This window comes from Salvia miltiorrhiza, chromosome 7, assembly GCF_028751815.1.
Source record: "Salvia miltiorrhiza cultivar Shanhuang (shh) chromosome 7, IMPLAD_Smil_shh, whole genome shotgun sequence".
NCBI lineage: Eukaryota > Viridiplantae > Streptophyta > Magnoliopsida > Lamiales > Lamiaceae > Salvia > Salvia miltiorrhiza.
In genome coordinates this window covers 9322475-9339232 of record NC_080393.1, presented here as the reverse complement: position 1 = coordinate 9339232, position 16758 = coordinate 9322475, and the positions used below count along the sequence as shown (strand labels likewise).

The 16758-nt window shown below is 34.3% G+C and overlaps 1 protein-coding gene across 2 annotated transcripts; it reads right to left on the bottom strand.

Annotated features, from left to right (window-relative positions):
- Nucleotides 1–6341: 6341 nt before the first annotated feature.
- Nucleotides 6342–16596, bottom strand: LOC130992396 (uncharacterized). Of its 2 annotated transcripts, XM_057917010.1 has the most exons (28): nucleotides 16341–16575; nucleotides 15786–15980; nucleotides 14843–15069; nucleotides 14526–14687; nucleotides 13971–14136; nucleotides 13758–13874; nucleotides 13563–13681; nucleotides 13309–13465; nucleotides 12546–12613; nucleotides 11886–11984; nucleotides 11685–11800; nucleotides 11009–11183; nucleotides 10800–10910; nucleotides 10589–10667; nucleotides 10361–10504; nucleotides 10159–10272; nucleotides 9174–9295; nucleotides 9017–9099; nucleotides 8821–8945; nucleotides 8626–8740; nucleotides 8378–8515; nucleotides 8116–8212; nucleotides 7892–8017; nucleotides 7428–7520; nucleotides 7241–7346; nucleotides 6978–7120; nucleotides 6809–6895; nucleotides 6342–6729 (listed from the first exon to the last, which is right to left on the bottom strand). In XM_057917010.1, the coding sequence occupies exons 3-28, from the start codon at nucleotides 15002–15004 to the stop codon at nucleotides 6604–6606; spliced, it is 3150 nt and encodes a 1049-aa protein (XP_057772993.1). In that variant the 5' UTR covers nucleotides 15005–15069; nucleotides 15786–15980; nucleotides 16341–16575; the 3' UTR covers nucleotides 6342–6603. The 2 variants fall into 2 exon arrangements, with proteins under 2 accessions (XP_057772993.1, XP_057772992.1); XM_057917009.1 differs by lacking the exon at nucleotides 15786–15980 and having other exon boundaries at nucleotides 16341–16596.
- Between the last annotated feature and the right edge of the window lie 162 nt (nucleotides 16597–16758).

The following is a 16758-nucleotide window of genomic DNA, read 5'->3' as shown; positions in this document are numbered from 1 at the left end:
TGCAAGACATCTTCTTGACTATATACACAATAAAACAAAATATATAATTCCAACATATGTATAACGTATAATGGGTTAGTTCAATTCCATTTTATCCCACTAATTATAAAGTGCTTTTTATTTTCGAAAAATGCAAAAGAAAGAGGGGAATGAAGAATCGTTGTTAGCTGGGTGCCACTTCCAACTACCAACTAACTACACAATACAATTGACTCACTATAAAAGTCTAAAGACTTTGGTCGAAAAATTCATAAAATATCGTAGTCTTATAGTATTCCTTATGCTACTCTATAGCAAATATATACATAAAGATATAGCATAATGATGTGTGGAAGCAATGAAGCACTTAAAAAGAAGATGTTGTTTAACTTATGGTTAAACACGTCTTATGGTAAAGTAAAAGAAGTTGTCTATGCACATTTGTCCAATCATATAGTAATAGTTAATACTCCCTCCGTCCCAAATGAAATGTCTTATTTTCGTTTTTGGGTTGTTCACTTTAAATGTCTTGTTTTCTTTTATGGAAAAAATTATTCTAAAAAAGTAAAATTTTTGGGGCCCACATCATATTTTCAATTCTACACCACACCACTTAATAATATAATTAACATTTTCTTAAATAATAGACATTTCATTTGAGACGGAGGGAGTATTTGAGGCTAAATGTTTCGTATCATTCGAATCCATCGAGATATGATGATTATTTAATTATTTAACAATTTAAAAAATCTATTTTAATTTAAAGAAAAAATATTTTGTGGCTGACTGGTCGCTATTTTTAAATTTTTTATTTTATTTATTTTTAGTTGAGAGGCAACGTGACATGTAAAGTTAGAGAATCTCACCCACTTAATCATGATTCATGGTTGAGTTTATGAAATTTAGATAATATTTAATTCCATATTTTAGACTTCTAATTAATTTATAAAAGCGTGTAGAAGAAAAATAAATATTATACTTTGGACATAGTGAAAGTGGCAAAATTTTCTTGTCTACCAAATTTTCATGTACATACCTACAGTAAATTATGAAACACATATTTAAACAGTGAAGCTCATCTGTTAATAATGAAGTAAAAGGTTTAACTCTACTATCCTCTTTCTCTATAAATACCATTAAATACAAATATATCAAAGAAAATTTTACAAATAATTACGTGTTTAGTTTTAAACAAAGAATTATAGAGAATTAATATTAACCATTCTTTAGTGATGAATGGATCAAATCACATAAACTTTCCAAGTTCCGTACACTCTCTAAAGTTGAGCTCTAGAGATAACGAAGAATATTTCTTTTGTTATTATTACTTTTATAATTAATATTTCATTTTTCTTAGAGGAATATAATATTCATTATTATCTGCAAATAAATCTCTAGGAGCAGCACATTCGAATGTGGAAGGGTCATCAATCAATCATCATCGACAGAGACAAAAACTAAGATTTTAAAAATAAGTGAACATAAGTATATTTTGTATTTAAGAATAAGTTTGAACGAATAAAATTAAATTGAAAAGATACAAAATACAATCTAAATTTAATTAAAAAAACTTTTGGCTGAACGATCGTTGAGTCGTGGGCGGAATGTTTGATCACGTGAGATATAATGGGATCGTTGACGATCACGTGACCTCCACCTTAAAGTCCACGAAACTTAACTCGTCGCATCATAGGATTAGTTCCAACCTATCAACACCAAAAAAAAAGAAAAAGGGAAAAAAGTTGATTTAATTAGTTGATGAGAATTAATCTCGTGACTGTACATGCATATGCTTAAATGCGTTTGCTTGCTTTATTCGCGCCCTAATCTCTACGCTATTCGGGGAACATTTTATTATTATATACTTAAAAAGTAATATTTCTTTATTGCTTTTTGTAAAATAATAAAAAAAATCTAGCTAATAACTAAAATGTTTTTCTCACAATAAAAATTAAATAAAAGGTAAAATTTAGATGCGAATCAACTATTATGATTGTTGATATTATGAATTTATCAATTTTTTATTGGCATATAAATACACCAATTTTGGATCAATTTTGGTTTTTATTAATATAAACTTTAAAAGTGTCAAAAAATACATCGACTTGTTGATTTCAGTAAGCTTTAATTTAGGCCAATGACCCATTTTTTAATGGTTAATTGGATATAAAATACTGAATTTTAAACAAATTTTCAATTTGCATACCAATTTTAATTTTTTTTAATTAAAAATTTGTATTTAAATCACTCAATTGTTTTTTTTTTTTCATTTAACATATTTGCCATTTTTTGCCGTGGTGATATGACATAATTAAAATTACTCAATTATTAACTTTTGCTTATTTTGCATATTCGTTCATTTTTCAACGTGGTAACATAGCATAATATGCTCACTCCGTCGCATACATATGCATATGCTAGCATCAGGGCCGGCCCTGACATTTCGGGGGCCCTAGGCGAAAATAAAAAAAGGGGCCCCATAGTTAAATACCCCCTACGTTCCGTGAAGCTTGAGCAGTTTCTTTTCGGCATGAGTTTTAAAGTGTCAATATTTTGTGCGTTAAGTGCTGTAGGTCAAAAAATGAAAAGGTGAATATAGAGAAAAAAAATTCCTACAAAGAAAGTGCTGAAGTTTCGCGGGACAACTCCAAAAGAAATACTGCTCAAACTTCGTGGGACACAGGAAGTATGATTTTATCAATTTTAACTTTGAAAAACTTATTTCAGCTGAAACTACAGTAATCGATATAGTCAACAATATCCTATATGCAATAGAATCATTAGAAAAATAATATGAAAGTTTAACAAACTCAAGAACTTCGAACTTCATTTGTAGTAAACATATTTGTAACACTTGTAATTCAAAAAATAAATCTTGAGCATCAATGTCAAATTTATCATTATGTTTCAGGGCATCTTAAAGTTAACACAATATTAATTTATGCAACGTTTCTCATCCAATAAAATTAGTATCTTATGATTAGTAATATAAATTTATGCAATAGAGAGTCATTTTATGTTCTGTTACCATTTAAGATTAGGAATTTGGAATATAACTTTTTTTTTTTATCTTCCTGTTGATTGCTGACCTATAGGTAGTGAAAGATTTTTTTTTTTTAATTAAGGTATAACATTAGTATTGGATCTATATTTTGGGGCCCCCAAAAATTTGGGGCCCTAGGCCATTGCCCCACTTGATACACACAAGGGCCGGCCCTGGCTAGCATGACATAAATATGACTAGGGGTGTGCATTCGATTTTTGCTAAAATCAAACAAAATATATATTTGGTTTTAAACAAAATCGAATCGAACCGAATTAAGTTAACAAATCGAACCAAAAAAAAAATCAAAATTCTTAGAACAAAAATCGAACCGATCCAAAAAATCGAAATAGTAAAAAAAATTGAAAACTCGAAGAAATAAAATGCAAAATAAGAAAAAATAATGAGAAAAATAAAATAAAATTATACTATATATATATATATATATATATATATATTAAATAAATATAATTCGATTTTCAGTTTTATTCGGTATTTACAGAACCAAACCAAACTGAACCAAAAAATCGAATTCTTTTGAAAAATCAAACTGAAAAATCGAAAAAACCGAACCATATTTCAATATTTTAGTTTGGATCAGTTCAGTTATTTGGTTTCGATTATTTTACTCACCCTTAAATATGACCATGTGGAGAAATAGATTATACTTGTTATCGTATAGTTATATAAAAATGACATTATTTATGTCATAAAATTTGGCTGAGAAATAGCCGAGTATGTAACATGGGGGGGGAAAAATAGTACTACTAGTAATACAAATTTTAAAATTGATGTGTAAAATAAGAATTTATTGCAAGTTCAATAATTTATAATTAATCCATTTTTTTAACCGATAATGTTATCCGAAACTCGAACTCCGTATCATGAATAGCCAGATTTGTTGATTCTCTGCTCATGGCCATACATATTTTAGATCTTAATGAATTAATATCACAATCTCCACCTTATTGTAACTTCGATTTCCATTATTGAACCTTCCGATGGGCCACAGCACTATACCACCTTAATTATATTTTGATAATTAGATTTTACGAAAATATTAGTTTTACAAAGCATTCTTCAGGTGGTATATAGGGATGGCAACGGGCCGGATCTGGACCGGGTCTGGCCAATACCAGATCCAGATCCATTTTCATATACTAGATCCAGATCCAGATCCAGATCCGTGGATCTGAAAATTTTGGATCCAGATCCAGATCCGTCAGATCCGCGGGTCCAGATCCATGGATCTACTATTTTTAAATTAAATTAAAAAAAAATTCACAAAATCAACAACATCTAATTTCCATCATAGAAAATATAACACAAAATACTTTTATCTAATTACTTTTAGTTTTTATTCTTTTAAATATAATTTATTTATTATTTTTAATTTAATTAATATTATTAGTAAACTAAATATAAAATATAAAAAATATATATAAAATAAAACGGATCCACGGGTCGGATCTGGACTGGATCCGGTTTAGATCCGGATCCAGTTCGTTTTCAAAACTGAGATCCAGATCTAGATCCGTCAGGTCCAAAAAATTGAGATCCAGATCCGTTTTTACGGATCTGGATCCACGGATCTGGACCGGGTCCAAGATCCACTGCCATCCCTAGTGGTATATGTTGCCTTAAAATGGTTGATTAAAATATTACTCCCTTATAAATTTATATTTACCTCATAAAGCAGCACCGATTTTATTATAATGGGATATAATATGCTTTGAAACCGATTTAAATATGTTTGAATTCGATATTTAAGAGAAGGGAGAATACACTGATATCACTATTTCATCTTTTTTCCAAAAAGTAGGATTTGATTTTAGTTTATTGGTCCATAATCCATGCATGTTGCATGCCATTATTTATGTTTTTCTTTATATGTTTTTTTGCTAATAATCGTGTCAAATAAAATAAATAAAATCATTCTCTGTTACATGATGATTATTTGGCAGAAACAATAATTACCTGAACATGGGATAATGAAGCAGGAAAGATATTATGGTACCAACCCTTCAAATTATGGTTATATTTTTTTAAAATTAAAAAAATGCAGTACACTTGGTCATACTAGCGGTTGAGTCAACTTATATCCAACATAAAAATAATTGTTAATTGTTTTTATAATCACTCCTTAATTAACTATATGAGTGTATAACAAATGAAGTATCCATGAAAACAGACACACACAAAAAAGGATTAGTATTATACTCGATGAAATTTAATATTGAAATGCACTAATATAGCATTCTAAAGTGCAATATGATTAATTACGCAAAAACATTAGTTAAAATGGATTAGTGTATGTTTCTCTGTTTTTCTTTTAGTGTGGACTTTGTAGTATGGTTTGGAGGAGAAGTTTGAGTAGTTTCAAGTGGAGTTTGTCATTATTTTATGAGGAATGGTTGAACCAATTCAAACCCTATGAAAAAAAATATTTAGAACATAAATAACATCATCTTACCGACCAGTTTTCTTATCTTTTATTTGTATATTTAATTAATATTTCAATCATGCTTCTAAGTGGGAAAGATGAAGAGCTGTTGTGGTCTTCCCTTATTATTAGGCAACCTGAAATTAAGGTGAAGATGTCAAACTAAATGATGAAAACAAGTAGAAATGTTACATCAAATGATCTAACAACTTTCGACTTTCTCTTTTTGCGCAGGTCGATATGATTTTAGGTAAATAATGGAATTAGGTTGCTTTTCCCCAATTATTTAAGGTTGAACCTCGATACGAGGATGTACAACATTATTATTATTATTATTATTATTATTATTATTATTATTATTATTATTATTATTATTATTATTATTATTATCAATTGTGTTAAACGGGTACTACCATGTTTATCCCGAGTATGAGCCCATTAAGAATATGATAGAAGAAGTAAATTGTGAATGTAAGTAATTAGATTAGTTAAGTCATCGAGCCTAAGAACTATACTTGGGCTTGGGCTTAGGCGATGAATTACTGATGGGTTCGAAGAAAATCACAAGACACACTCAAACTATAAATGGGCTTGGGCTTAGGCAGTGAAACAATAAACTATTTAATTGAAGTGCGGTTTAAGGCATTTGGATATTGAGATAGAATAACGAAAGTAGCCAAACAAAATTAAGTTATGTGTCAAGGCAAAGTACACCGCTGAAATATAATCTACAAATGAGACATAATAATTAGTTTAAACAAATCAGAATATAATCATTCATTTGTAGTTTAATTAATTTTGTTTGGTATTACGTTTGAACGCCATTGGTCTTACATGTGGTATAATTGTCCAATTTCAATTTCCTCCACACATTACTTCTGCATTGAATCAGAATTATCATAAATAATCTCTTACATAGTCAAAATTCGAACAATGAAAATCAAAATTGCCATTAGGCCGAGTTCTTAAAACACATGATATACCTCTGCACATCTCTAACCTATTTCTATATTAGCTATAAACCCAGTGAGTCCTCTTCCTTCACCCTTCCCTCGATGGAGGTGTTTTAATGGCGCCTCTCGATTCTGACTTGTCATCTGCGCCTCTCTTGGACTGAAAGATCGACTCGAGTCTAAACTCAACTGCATACTTTTGGGGCCTTGAGAAGATGCACACTCTTCACGAATCCTTTGCCAAACTCACCCACGGCTTTTAATGTGTCGACTAGATCTTTATCCTCGTCAGTGTCATCTCTATCGCGCTTCTGAAAGCATAGTAGAGCCAGGGTTGAAAGATTAAGTGTTGCGTTTAATCAAACCACAGAGATGAATATCAGTTCTTACCTTTGAACTGTTATTCCCACATGTAAGACCAATGGCGTCGCCTCCAAACGAATCACACCACACCTTAAATGTGCCAGGGAACTCTCTCTGCATCCATGGCATAACAACAGCTCAATATACATGGTCATATACATCAGGGAGCAAAAATGAAAGTGATTTTGTTACTTACCTCAATTTCAGAGATTAAATATTTCTGTGGATCGAAGCCCACCATCAGCTTGTTCTTCAGCTCTTCCAAGTTCTTTTTTAAATCTTCAGGCAGTATGAAGGGTTGGAAGGCTTTGCTAGCATTCCCTCGTATCACTTGCCTACCTGCACAGCGCGCAAGTAGAATTACAACTCCAATAGAACAGGATTGAGATCTTACATATGTTGCAACGTATACCAACAACACTTTCCCGTCATAAGTATACAGAGGTGATAACAACAAACCTAGCTTTACTTCGGATGGGAACAGAAGACGGTTTGGATAGGGGAGTTTATCCCTGTGCAGAAGAATTACAGCATTGTAGTTGTTCAGAGGTGTGCGGAAAAGGCTCTGCAAGAAACGCAATTGTAGATTTATATCCATCCATCACAAAAAAGCAAAATTATGAAGAGAAGTAGAGGCTGCACTCACTTCCCATCCATAAGAATCAAGCTGATTCTTCATAATGATGTTGGTCAAAAAATTTGCACTGCTGGCTGCATATGCCGCCAATCTCTTAAGCTCCTGGCACGAAAAATAATAAAAAATTAAACATACAAGACAAACATAGATATCAAATTTGTATTGTTTCATAACCTAATCCTTCGATTACTCAATTATGTCTAATCTATCTATCCTATCAACCATAGTATATGCCCCCAAAAAATATTCCTATTCCTCAAATTTTGCATGAAACCTGAAACAAGGTTGTCAAGGAAGGTGATTGACTGGTTATAGAAGGATTTCACATTTTGTAAACATAACATTTCTTAAAGATTCACAGCAGGCCAAACAATGTACCAAAAGTCCCAATAACAAATACTCACACATAAATAAAATTGAACTATATAGAAAACTGTAATTGCAAACAAAATGGAATTTCTAGAGCTACTAACTGCAGCTGTAGGCGATTGAGTGGTCCAGGCTTCAGATTCCTTGTCGTAACTAGTTGCCAGAAACATAGCAGGCTTAGCATTCTGCATATTCCCTTCATATTGTTTTCTATTTGACATGAAAAATTCCTGAACAAAATTAAGATGAACGGAGCTTCATCAACAAAAAATTAAATAGAGTTACTCCGGAAATGAGAATATATAGTAATAAGTTCTGTAGCAGTTACATTGATTTCTTTGCTATCGTCAGGAGTTAAATCACCATTGATGTCAACAATTAAAGGAGAAAAACTCCAATCATACTCTGACAACAATCGTAGGTATCTGCAGAAAATGAAAATGCCAGAGTACGATTAGACAATTAACTAAAACTTAAACTACCACACAGAAGTTTTAAACAAACCCAGCGAAGCAAAGAGTTGGCAAAGAATTCAAACCACATCCCAAAAAATGTGAAATGTGTTTTATGTTACTAAAGAAATAATCAACCTTAGAAATCCAGTTATCCGGGAGCATGGGGGTCTGAATGGAAAAGGCTTCAAAAATAAGTGTGCAACCAAAAGCTCAATAGCCTCTTCTGGTAATGAGTTCGAAAGTAGATGTGCAGACACCCAGCGCTTTGCAAGCCTAAAAATGGAGAGAAAAAATATAACACATATATATACATGCGCGTGAATATAAGAGAGAACTGGGATTGAAAATGTGATTTTTCTTGAAGGGGGGGTGCAAATATTTACCTAACAATAGGCCCATAAATTGGATAACGACCTCGTAATCCATCAATCATGCTAGAATGTTGACCACGAAGAAAAAGTTTTTTATCAGAAGACAGAACATGCTTCGTCTGGCCACCTACAAATAAAAAAAAGTGGAGTTGCATAAAATTCGAATACCCAAAATGTAGCAACTGCCAGGATAAAAGGATCCATTACCAAGTTTTTTCACCAAGCTTAAACCTCTCTCATGCAAAATCTTGAGACGAAATGCATACCCAGACACCAAAATATCTACATCATCCTCTGTGGCTGTGCATGTAATCCCAAACTTCGAGTGAAGGCTGGTGTGCAGTCCATCGGTTAACTTAGTCATACATGCTGGTATAGTGACAGAAATCAAATCAATACCAACCTTTCGGCAATTCTGAGAAGGAAAGCAATCTTGGTCTTCTCCATAGCTAGCTCATCCATAGGCCAATTTCCAGAACCTTCCAGCTATAATGAAATCAGAGTTAATATAAAAAAGATGTTGATGCATAAGACTAGACATATAAATAAACTTTTCTTGCCTGAATCATAACTTCTAACGGCTGTACACAAGTTGCAGTATGCTTCTCCAGCTTTATTCTAGTGCTTTCCTTATTTGCTAATGGATGCGGAACAGGGGGGAAGACTGACGTCAACCTAAAAGCTGTAATACTTGTAAGCAATAAGCATAAAGCAATTCTTTGGAATAGAGGAGTGCTGGAATGCTCTCAAAGAAACAGATATGGAATAAGGTGGGAGGAGAAGAGGAGGGGGAGAGATTAGATATATAGATAGCTGGGAACTTGGGATTTCTTTCTTCATTTCAATTTCTTTCTATTTCTTATTTTTTGTCAGTTACCACTGCATGTATTAGAAGGCGATATATGCCATTGGACTAATGTTTACATTACTAAAATTGGACTGAAAAGCAGCAACTTCACCAGTAAGACCACTCAAGAAACCAAAGGCAATTATCACATAGAAGTTATTTATCATGATTCTGCCTAATTACTGACAAAACCTGGTTTTTCAAAAAGCCTCAGGCAAAGCTTATATGAAATTGATTATATTATAATATGGCGAATAGTTTGTGAAAGTTTAAAATGGAAATTAAGAAGCAAAAAGGATAAAGTCCTAGCTTGGTCAAGCTGGAAGCTATACTCTAGGGGGGTTGAGAATTGCTTGACCAATTTGGGAATACGGAGCCTAAGAAGCTTTCTTGATCATGCTAAGCTGGGACTCAGAGGATTGGTAGATTCTACTCACCAAAAAGGGAATAGTTTTTACTTGGTTATTGTAGTCGTAAGAAATTGAATTCTTTTATATGAACTACAACTCTATATGTGAAAATATCTTTGGCAAGCATGTAATCATGTGAGAGAAGCACTACATGGGGCTGGGGACATTAAATCAGGACAAAAATCTTTGAATATGAACATGTCTTTAATAATAAAGATATTTTTGGCAAACACATGACCATGTGAGAACCCTAACATGGAGTTGGGGACGTAAATCGGGAAAAGAAACCTGAATCCAGAGGCTGCACATTAGATATCCTTAGGGGAATGTCATCAAGAAGTCGCAAATGCTTCGACAGGTCATCATAAGCCTTCATTAAACTTCCAGAGCAGGATATAGGATCTGAAAACACAGTACCATTTTCAGTAATTTTACTGTCTTCATCTTCTAAAAACCATTAAAAAAATAACCAAGAAACACAAAACCATACCTCTGTTGCCGTGGCGAAGTACGAAATCAAGTTGATCTACAATAGTAACGATATTTTGTTTTGGAAGGGACAGATGGCGCACAAGAACATGCTCACATAATTCCTTTATGATAAGATGTTTTTCCCATGCTTCGTGCTCCCATACTAAATCAAAGATAAGCATGAGAATAGCATTTTAATTACCATCAGTACTTCAAATCAGCAAAAGATGTGATGTAATTTCCTTACTTGCAACTTCAGCAATTTTATGGTCACTGAAAATTCTGAGTGTAGCTTTATCCCCCCAGAAATTTCTAAATTCCACAGCCTATTAAAACATAAATATCAGCTGAGGAAACGAATTGAGTTGAAAAAAGTATACACATGCTACCCCACCACAACAATTATATAAAGGGACTTCAAAGAGAAAATAAAATTGATGCAAAGAATTGTGCACCACCTTATCTTTTTCTTCAGGACTTGGACCCACAACAACCTGTTTGAAGGCTTCCTCCACAGATCCAATTGTGATTCCAACAAATAAAGGTTCACCATCAAGTGTAGATAAACCCTAAATGTTTAATCAATTTAAACCAAGTTTGAATTAGTTATATCCCCCCAAGGCATGATTATTGCAGTATCTCAAGTAACTATTAGTTAACACCATACATTCTCAAAATTACAATCAGAAGAAGCATTTCTCCATATTACTCTAACGAGCTTGGTTCTTCCTCTCAGTGCTTGATCAATGACACACAGTACCCTCTGCTCATAAGACCTCCAACATTCATCATCCAAGCAAAATCCAGAAGCATGGAAATCACGGTTGTCCTTTAAATTCAACCTAAAAGGTCAATATGTGAGACAAGCAACAGATTATTGATAATTAGGCCACAGGTGAGGTGAATTTTTCATCAAATTTATATCATATTCCAAATTCTAAAAGCAATTTTGCATTTGAATACCCTATATACTCTATCACAAAGATGGTAGTTTTTTTTACTTAAAGCGGTTTAGTGCCTAATCATTCACTTGCAGCTTCAAGCATGAGATGGTAATGTATGCTGTATAATGCTATCTGAATTTGCCTATTTGTCTTTGGATATTTGACAGCATAAAACAAGCATTTGCGCCCAAACAGGCTACTTCAGATTCTGAATTTTTTGGCATAGATAACAGCTGCTTCAACAATACTAATATAAATTGACAACTTATTGGCAATTGACAAAATTATGCTATGTAGTAGTGTAATATATGAATTAAAGAAAAATATCAAAAGATCCAAAGCACAAACACATTTACTCGAAGAAAACATGCACACACATACGTGAGACAAACATTTTACCTTATGCAATAGTCATATTTGGCAGGATAATCGATATCGGTCATGAAAATCTCATTAAAACCTCCATCCTCACACTTATCCATGCAGGTTAGCGCTACAGCAGCCTCATCGCGTAGCTAAATACAAAATTAAGAACTCTCATTTTAGCTGAAACATGACATGGATATGCCAAACGCAAATTTAATCACACAATGTAGGTACCTCTTGGAATCCACTAGGTGACATACGGAAGGCTGCATTGTAGTTGCCACATGGATCACAAATCATAACAGGAAATGACTGCAACTGTGTCTTCCTCTCCTGCAAATCCAAACATGAAATTAACTACTAAAATGATCAAGAAATGAAAGCACTCACAACACTTATTAAGAAACATATTTAGTATTAGTAGCAGAGATTCAGACACCCTAAAATAAGTATATGACCCAAAGCTACAGGAGTTTTAAATGAGAAGCCATCTTGTACATGAGAAAAACTATTAGTCCGAAAGGAGAGGAAACAATATCACATTAGATCACAAATAAGAGGCATCCCATAAAATTAAAAATAGCTTCACTACAAAAAGAGTGGACACAAGTTTATGCAAGAACCTACTTACATCCCAACTACATATAGCCACTTATACAACAAGTGAAATCTGCACGGATATCTCATAAACTCAAAGTTCAGATGGTTTATTAAATGCTTAGATGTCTACGAGTCTTGCAGACTTCTAAGTTCTAACTACTAATTCTACAGGATTTAGCAGAAAGTTGCAAGACTGGCTTAATACAACAAAAATAATAACTGATAGATTGGGATTACTGATAGCAAATATTGAAGTCAAAGGTAATTAGTAGCAATTGAGATTGAGCATAATACCTCATTGGAAACATTTCTTTCACCTTCAGGTTGAAAGAAGAGTCCACTGTCCCATACTTTGGAATTGGCTGCAAATAATAAAGAGTCATTTTGGAAGATGCTTTAAATGCATGATGTTTGGAAAGTCTGCATCTGGAGTAGTAGTGCTTATGGTTATCATATGTAAGAATTTTAAAGTTCATTCTTCAAATGTTAGACAGCAAACCAATATCATTCAAATGTATTGATAAGGAACTAAAGTTTTAGGTGGGCTAAGCACTTGATGCGTCTTGGTAAACAGAAGCACAGACATATCATGCCCAAACATATGATTTACAAACCACACGATCCGAAAATGAGGTTTGACCAAAAATCAAGCCACATGAAGCATGAGCAGAATGTTAACAAAACTTTCATAGCCAAGCACCCTGCACCCATGAATGAAGCAATACAACAATAGCTTTCTTGAAAGGCATTTGCTCACTCCTGGTGCCCAGCTCTCACTCAATTAAGGTTGAAATTGACATTTCATTCGTCAGATGATATAGCCCAACATGTTCTATGGCATTATTTTCACACTGAGGATAAGTTTGACGAATTTTACTTTACTAACTGCATTTCAGCTTGTTAGAGCATCCCAAATCTAAAATGCTATAAGTACAATATCAATGCCAGAGAAAGATTCTGGAAATTTATGGTTAACATTTCATGCAAATGGGAAGAACAGTAGCATTATAACAAAATACATATATTCTAAGGAAGCCAAAATTAAAATTTAGAATACCAATGAAGTCCAGAGTGATGCGCAATATCTGCATTGCATTCATTGAACTACTGATTCGATTTTTGCCAGACTTTGTTATGAGGTATGCCGTAATAACAGTAATCAAGAATCCACTTAGGCAGTCATGGACAAACAGAGAACCCTTCCGAGCCCAAACCTACATTTCACACCAACATACAATTACCATGCTTAATAAATAGAGAGCAGAAAAGTTACAAGAATAATAATCAATAAACATTATCAGCTTATCATACTTTCAGAAGTATCAATGCCTCCCCTAATTCCTTGCATCCTTTAAAAGTTCTTTTAACGAACTCTGCATTTTCCTCAATAACCATGTCCTCCAAAATACTATTGTTGTACTTCGGGGTAGCTGTTGAAAAGACAGGATTTCACAAATTTATAAATGTCCATTTAAATATAGTTGAAACATTTCATAAGTATAATACCTTGATTCAGGGAGCGAATGTTGTTCCTCTCAAAGCTCAATTTTGACAAGGTGAAAATAGAAGGTGCGGTTGGAATTATTTTCACAGAAAATGCTATATTATTGGATAGTCGTACAGCTGAACAATTAAGAAGCTAGTGATTTATTAGTAACTCTATGGAAATCACCAACTATAATGAAAGTACAAATAACATATACTCAGGAGAGATCATACTTGGATAAACAACCAATACAGGCTTGCGTGCCTCGTTATGGAAAGCTGACCACTCTACACCTTGGATGAGAGGAGATGACTTTAAATGCTCCTTGATTATACAAAGATAAAGAAATCTTTTTGCATGGTAACGATAGTTTAGATAGTCTTTCTCATGGAAGCATTCCTGTCAAGAAACATAAAAGACAGCTCGAATTTCAAGGTGCATTCAAGGAAAAGAAAACTGCGACATATGCACCCGGGAGCCTTTAATAAAAAGCATGGTTTACTCAAACATCAAAAAGAACATATTTTAGTAGTTCAAGACAATGATTGAGTAACTGTTTTCAAGAAATGTATGCTACTGCTTCTATCCTTCTACAATCAAGAAGCATATGTTCAGATAATCTTGAACTAAAATAAATTGCAGTCATATTGAAAAATCAGAGCCCTTTCAGAATTTACCACAAGTATAAGAGAATATGCATATGTCAAATAACTTCTTGGAATCTTGATTTACCTGCAGCTTAAAGAGACCAACATTGCCTATCTGTGGTGTAAAATTTAAGTAAGTACCTTAGGCAGCCGAAGTAAAAGATCCACGTTAACATCGGGTCTCGCAATGCATTGGAACGAATAACTCCCTCCAACTTCTACTGACTTTGGCTTCCTGAACTTGAACTCTACTTTATCAGCACCAACATCTTGAACAAACCCTGGTGCAACATCTGCTGTAACCTATTCGAATTTGCAGCAATAATTAAGAGAGAGAGAGAGAGAGAAGAGCATCAGAAAATTCAGTAAAGCAGCAAATGGAAGTTGCTGCTCTCCCATCTTCTTCAAACGGTGAAATAGTGAGGGAAAGTTAAGTTGTCTAGACTCTGGAAAGTTACCGGAAGGCCGTCAGGGATGCTATCAACAGCATCTCTGATGGCTGAAACGAAGCTGTCTACAATTGAAGTATTTTCTGGAGAGTAGTCCAACTGCACCTCCTTCAACAGCTCTCTCAACTTCAAATTGGTGGCATCTTCGTAAGTTTCTGCTCCAGAAGCCATGAGCTTTTCTAACCAACCTTATTGTGTCCCTTGAACCCTCTAACAAAATAACCTTCACCTTATACCTAGAGTAGTGCAATAAAGGTAAGGTCAACAATCACTTCTCAATAAACATTGAGCTCAGGGTTTAAAATATGTAGGAACTTTGGAATCAACATTAATCAATTAAAACATTATATATTTGATTCTATAACTGAACAGGCATAATACAACAAACAGAACGGACAACAGTTTCAATTAACTGAAAATCAATCAGTAAAAAGAGTATCAAATTTACAGAGAACTCAATTTTTCTAACAAAACATGTATGGACAATGGAACAGTGTCCTAGGGAACTAAAGTAGGCTTGGCTTGACTCATTTTTTCCCTCAAGGTTCAGCTTTTACCGAAGACATTTTTATCATCAAATTGTTTACCAGTTTTGTATCATTGAGCATTTGGTAGGGGTGATCAAATGGGCGGTCCCAAACCGCCCTTAAATATTTAAACCGAACCAAACCGTTTTAATTTCCCAAACTGAATCAAATCGAACCGTAAATTTTCGGTTTGGTTCAGTTTGGCATAAACCGTTTCGATTTTGCAGAAATGAAGATCGTTTGGCCAGCAGATTGAGGTGTTCCTCACCAAAATTTTCGCTTATCTTCCAAAGGACAACCTAAAGGAGCCTAAATAAATTAGCAACACAGCCAACGAATACTTACTGCAACTTCCCAAAGAACGAATCTACACAGCGGCAAATTAAAGTAATCGGAAATTAGGGTGACGGCGAGCTCGACCGAACCTGGGCGACGCGTCGCGAGATGGCTGGACGATGGTGCGCGTTGCAAGGAGCCTGGGCGATGGCGCGTGTTGCAGCGAGTCTTAGGCCTGGGGAAGGCGACGGCGGGACCTCGGGGCGGCGCCTGACGCGGGTGTGGGTGGGGATGAAGGGGGCGGTGGATAGCTTAGGGAGGGAAAGTGATACCCTAAAACAATGCTGAAATTTGAATGTAAAACCCTAATATTTTATGTTTATTTATTCTATGTTTATTTATTCTACTGAGACATAAGTTCTATGAGAACTAATTCCATCAAAGCTCCTACACCTTCAAAATATAAAGCAATACGATTACTAATAACATTGCGTCGGTTATGAGAAGTAATTAATTGATGTGCCAGTTATTTTGCATTTTCCATTCCGCTTCAATATTATTTTAGTTACAATGTCATTCTTCTCTCGTTCAACATGTAAATATTAAAGCAACAAATTGGGCCTGCAAATTGTAATACCAAGCCTATCGCTAATCATAGAAGCTTCACAAAAGATTAAGCATGTTCTCGTGAGGAGGTAGCTTACCTGGTGGAGTGGAAAATTGAGTGGAAGAAAGGACTAGAGACGCCGGAGTACGGATGAGGCGACCACCAACGATAGTCGTGGGATTGTGAGTGGACTCGGCGACGGCGGTGGTGTTGGAGTTTGCAGCGGCCGGCGAGTTTAAAGGGCACAGCAGAATAATTAGGGCTTAAGGGCAGGGGGTTTTAAGTTTGGCGGTAACAGTAGTATTTTTCTCCCTCTTTTACAAACTAGTGTCCGGGGCGGGCCGGATTCATTGGGGTCGCATATTAAATCGGGCCGGGCATAGCTACAAGCCTACAAATATTTTTTTTTTTCGAACATTGTGTCAGTCCATTTATAAATAATCTTTTTGAAGTTTTAATACTTTAATCCAATCTAATCTGAATCTAGCTAAACTTTAACAGCTCTACAAACTACA